The sequence below is a fragment of the Acyrthosiphon pisum genome, chromosome A1 (assembly GCF_005508785.2).
Source record: "Acyrthosiphon pisum isolate AL4f chromosome A1, pea_aphid_22Mar2018_4r6ur, whole genome shotgun sequence".
Taxonomy (NCBI): domain Eukaryota; kingdom Metazoa; phylum Arthropoda; class Insecta; order Hemiptera; family Aphididae; genus Acyrthosiphon; species Acyrthosiphon pisum.
In genome coordinates, this window is record NC_042494.1 from 36,665,651 (window position 1) to 36,671,395 (window position 5,745).

General features: G+C 28.3%; 1 protein-coding gene across 1 annotated transcript in view; it reads left to right on the forward strand.

Annotated features, from left to right (window-relative positions):
- LOC100161933 (uncharacterized) overlaps positions 1–5,130 on the forward strand; it is a 32,525-nt gene extending 27,395 nt beyond the window's left edge. The window contains 1 exon segment of the mRNA NM_001204994.1: positions 4,446–5,130. Coding sequence (NP_001191923.1) covers positions 4,446–4,546 — 101 coding nt within the window. The 3' untranslated portion in view covers positions 4,547–5,130.
- Positions 5,131–5,745: the final 615 nt, after the last annotated feature.

Genomic DNA, 5,745 nt, shown 5'->3' on the forward strand with positions numbered 1-5,745 from the left:
ATCGAATTTTGACAAAACTTATCAAATTTTAATTTGAATAATTATTTTGTAGTTAAAAATGTATAAAATATTCAACTTTTGTATCTAAGAATTGAAAATTTAGAAGAAGATTTTACGTAAGTAATCAATTCTGTTACAAAAAAATCTAAAAAATACATTTACACAGTTTACTTTTATAGTCATTTTAAGTTCAAATTTGGACGAAATTACATATTAAAAAACCTGGAATAAATATTTTATTTATTTTGTTGTGATTGTAATGATTGTATAATATTATTTGTGGGTACTTGAAACTTCTAAAGTATACTATTATATATCTATGATAGTACCACGGTTTGTTGTTGATGTATAACGAGTTACCTGATGGATATTGTGATATGATTAATTTGGAATTTATTATTAATACCTATTATAGGTCAATTTTTTTTTAATACTATAGATAAGTATACCTACCTATAATAGGACGTATGTCTAATACCTAGGCTGACAAATCGTCTCCGCTCAGAATCATTTTCTTATACAGTGATATTATATCAATGAATTCAAATTTAATACTATCCATTATACAGTGACCCACTTATAACATACTGTACAGCAGAGCGACATCCACTTACCCGCCTTTTTTTTTTTTGAACTTTTAGGCGCTAAGGTATTGTGTATATTTGATTCAACACGGGTTCTTTCAATCCGCGTTGTCGCTTCATCTTATTTTCACTCGCAGTCAATCGTGAGTCGTGGTCTCCCATCGATCGTCGGTAAAATAAAATTAAAAATAATCGTTGATATTTAATTCCTTTTTTTTTTTACAACATTTTGGGAAACCTTGACTATTGTGGACCGTACCAGTATTCCTCGTTTATAAAGACCATACCAGTTTTCCGTTTACCGGCCAACGTTTCTCTGAAAAAATGGTGATGTCGACGTATAAGGTTTTCTCTTTCATTAGTGCAAAATAGTAAAAACATGTAACAATTAACCATTTTCAAAAAAACGGAATGTCTGTCAAAGTGTCAATACTGTAGGTATTCAAATTATTCTGATTCTCTTGTTATAATCATAATGTGTGGAGTAACATTTATTATGGTTATAATAATTCACATAATGTCTAATGTAATATACTAAATATTTATAATTCATTATGAAAATATTTCACGATTAACAAACTTAAAATGTTTTGGCAATAAAATATTAATATTGAAAGCATTTGTGTTCGTTTACTGTGTATAATAATAGGTTTTTTTGGAATGTATGAAATTTATGTTTGGCATCGCTGCAATATCACCTATGACCATTGATAGTTCAGTTTATTTTGTAAACGATAGTCACCTCTGACAAAATAAAATATGTGTTCGTAATTGAAAATAAAAACTGCTTATTGTGTAATTACTTTAACCCTCATTTGTTTAAGAAATATTTTAAATTTTTATACGAAAATATGTAAAGCACGCTGTTCCGGAAGGGTGTTTTATTATCTCTCGTCGTTTAGCAAAAATAATGATAAAATTACGCAGGTACCTACTAGGTTTAAGAATTTATATTATAATATTATACAATATGTTTGTGTGTAAAAAAAACGTATAAAAATGTTTTCTTTGTGTAGAGCATCTTAAACGAGCGATTATAATATAATATATACATTTTAAAATACGGATTATTTATTAAGCTGATATTTATGAACACTTCTGAGCATGGAAATATTATTTCGAAGAACCATATTATAATGGATATGTACTAAAAAAAGTAAGATATAATCGTTTGAAGCTTATATAAAAGAAAGGCTGAGTAAACATTTTAGGGGTGAGGGTGGATTATAACACTAGCTGCTTCATCGGAATTCTCATTCAATATATAGGTCTCGAATAATACTTTTTAATTTTTAAGTATTTATTAATTCAAATCTAAATTGAGAAAACAACTATACCTATTTATTTCAGTGGTTGGTAGAAATTAAAGAATTGAAAAAAAAATAATTTTATTATTATATTACTTCTTCAATATTTCTCAAACGATTTGTTTTTTTTTATTTAATTTTTTTTTATACGTAAAACTACAGAATTTTATCTTACAATTATTTTTAATTTTAGATTCTGAGCGCAGCGACGAATGTATTGATTTCACAATAATAAGTGTTTTTATTTATTTATTTTTTGCGTCTGTTGTCGCCTTTTATAGCAGTATGTACTACTTCAGCATTTTTTTCTGGTAGGGAAGTGAATCTAGTTAATACTTTTTGTGGAGAGGGGGTCAAAAGTAAAAAAAAATATTATGGATAAAGGAGGATTTTTACGCAAAACCAGTTTCGACAAAATCAATTTAGTTTTTTTTAACGTAATTCAAAAACTAATAATTTTTAATTTTAACCAAATGTGTATTTGACAATATCCCATACATGGTGAAATTTTAAAAATAATTCGACTCTTTTCGAGCTGCTTATATCCAGGGATGGATTGGGCCATAGGGAAATCGGGAAATTTCCGATGGGCCGCGTGCTAAATAGTAAATAGTAGGTAGACGTAAATATAATCTATTAATTAATAATTAATATTACATTATTACCTACAATTGATTATGGATTATTCATTCAATGATATTACTTAATAACAGTCTATAATATTATAACGTAAAACGTTGTAAATTGTAATAATACAAGTATACAACGTCTACAACAGAAACTGAATAATAATATTAATTATCAATAAGTAGGTAATAACAATAACTGTAAACAAAAAATCAATCTCCGTGGAAAGTAAAATCTATAAATAATTGTTTATTCGGGTTGTCATCGATCAGATGGGCCAGCAGGTTGCGGGTAATGACGACGAATTTTGACGATACCTGCAGTCGGATGTGGGTCGTGAATATGAATACCTAACAAGAATATTTTTATTTGAAATTTATATTATTTATACTTATCTATACTTATTTATACTTAAATATCAATCGTCATTCAAAATCTAGATATCAGCACTCGGCCGTCAGCACAATTTGGGTTAATTTTACAATTCAATTACTAAGTACTTAACTAGGAATAATTCATAAAATATTTTATGTTACATAGTAATAGTTGCGAATTATAAAATAAATGGAAATGATGGATCATGCTATAGTAAAAACAAAATGAGAGCTGAAAAATTCTAGACAAAATAATAAAATACTACTTTTAGAAGCCTTTGCTTCTAAAAGCATTAAATCATTTTTCAAGTCTCAAAATAGCAAAGTGAGTTTTAGCTGAACTTTTTCATTATAATAATAATATATTAATAATTAAAAATATTAAGTCCGGTCCAGAACAAGAAACATTTGTAGGAAACATATATTTATGTTACCGCTTATGACAGGAAATCAGAAACATTGTCGATGACAATGTTGGAAACATGCTTTAAACTGTTATTGCAAGTATTTGTTTTAAGCTGACTAAATTCACTCAAAATCAATAATTTAGTACAAGGATTTATCACACTCACGTATCATATGTGTTACTTTTAAATGGTATCAAATACGATTGAATAATATATTGTAATTGTACTTTCATTATTTTTTTATACCGATATAGTAAAATTGATAATATAAAATATAAAATTACTAACATTTTATTATGTAACATGTATATTATGTAGGTAATATTATTGTTATTCCATTATTATTATTTTTATTATAACATTTTATTGTTGAAAGTTGATTTTATAATAACACTGACTACAGTAGACTACCCTTTAAAATACTAAAAAAAATTACTATCTTCAGTATGCTGTATGGTACACTTATCAGTTGCCCCCAATCTCCCAACAAATAGTGGGCCGGTAAAAAAGTATTTTCCAGGGCTGGTCCGAAATTCCAATCCGTCCCTGCTTATATCCATGACAAATTTTTGATTTTTTAAAGTTTTTTTTCAATTATTGTCAAATGACATTTTTTATTTTTATTTTTATTTTATTTTTATATTTTGTCAATTATTATTATTCTCATGATGAGATACACTCTACTCCTACTGACTACTGTACATCAGAACAGTCACCAATACATTCCCTTTTTTTATTTTACTTAAGTGTGTAAATTTTTTTAGAACGAGTTGCTAGTACTATATATCAATTTTTAGTTTACTTTAAGTTTATCCTTTTTAAGCTCCAGCAGATATTTTGATGGTTACTAAGTATAAATCCGCTTATATAATTTAGACATTAAATGTTCGACTTTATATTTATATAAAACGATTTACAAGTTAATGTAAAAATTAAAAGAATTTGGAGAGTTTTACTTCGCCTTGATCGCTGGATTACTATTATCACTGCGGTTGCCATTTTTCTCTATTGAATGCTTTTCCAGGATTATAAAACCCCCCCCACCACCTCCACCACCATCTAACAATTTAACAAAATACCCAGTACAGACTAGTAAAAAGTTTATTATCAATGTTTCAACGTGGTTGTTTTGTATGTGGTTTCCAGCGGGAACGTCGAGAATACTGAGCGGCCATTTGAAGAACTCGGGTGGGAACACCAGCAGCCGTCGGCAGCAACAGAACAGGCGCAAACAGACGGCGGGATGAAGACCAAGAGGTATCTGCTACTGCCGGCCGTGGACAACATATTGTTGCGCAGGCAGTACCCTCATTTAGCGACAAATAATATTTAATCTAACACTAAGTTACATGCTTCGCCGACGTATATAATATTATAATACGAACGTAATGTTTTAATAATAATACATAATAATATATTAATATAACGTCATAATATTTACCTTGTTGTATCAAATATAATATCCACCACTCGTCCGGTGTGGCGGCTGCACATTGTCGTTAGACATTATAAATTGTGCTCGTTACACCGAACGGGTAAGTGCAATAATCGACAAAACCTTTTTATTGGAATTTCTCAAATTATAAGACAATAACTATTTGTGTTTCTTAAATTAAATTATCATACGTAAAACATATAATAATAATATTATGTAATGTCTATGTGTTGACATATTAGCTTTTGCCACGTTTAAAAAGAAAAAAATAAGAAAAAATTAAAAAAGAATCAACATTTAAGAGTACTAGAACATTACGATTCCCTATATTTTAGACGTTATTATCCTCTATTAAATTGAACATAATATAAAAATAAACTTATTTTAAGTGTAACATAAACGACGTGTATTAATTATTTATGTACCTACGTATTTTAATATGCACTGTATATAGTGTTCTTATTTTAGATAGGTATACGTATGGGAAATAACTTTACTTATAAGTTATAACGGTTAACGGGGTAAACGCAACCTCCAGAATGAAATTAACTGTTCAGTGTCCACTGAGTTATAGCCTATGCCAAATAGCATCAGATGTACATTTGAGAGTTCATAAGAGGAGTGTGGTGATTTTAATAATATCACGCATATTGATATTTAGTTTAAGATATATCTACCAAAAACATTATCTAGTGGAAATGTGTAGACATCTTAATCAATAAAATAGGTAATATTTAGATAGGTATATAGTAAAGAAACCATATAGGCTAATCGCTAATGACCATAAGCCGATTTTAAGCAAGGCTATTCTAACCAAAATAATTTTTACGGGTTTTGGTTATAGAATAGAGAAATATACAGATTAAAGTTAGGATTTAAATTTAATTCCTTTAATTCAGTTTCACATAATCTATATAATTTTTAGGAGAGTAGCACAGATAATTAGAAACTTGAGACATCGATGTCATCAGGATCCTGATGTTACTTAAATTATCGTTTTCAATACTCAAC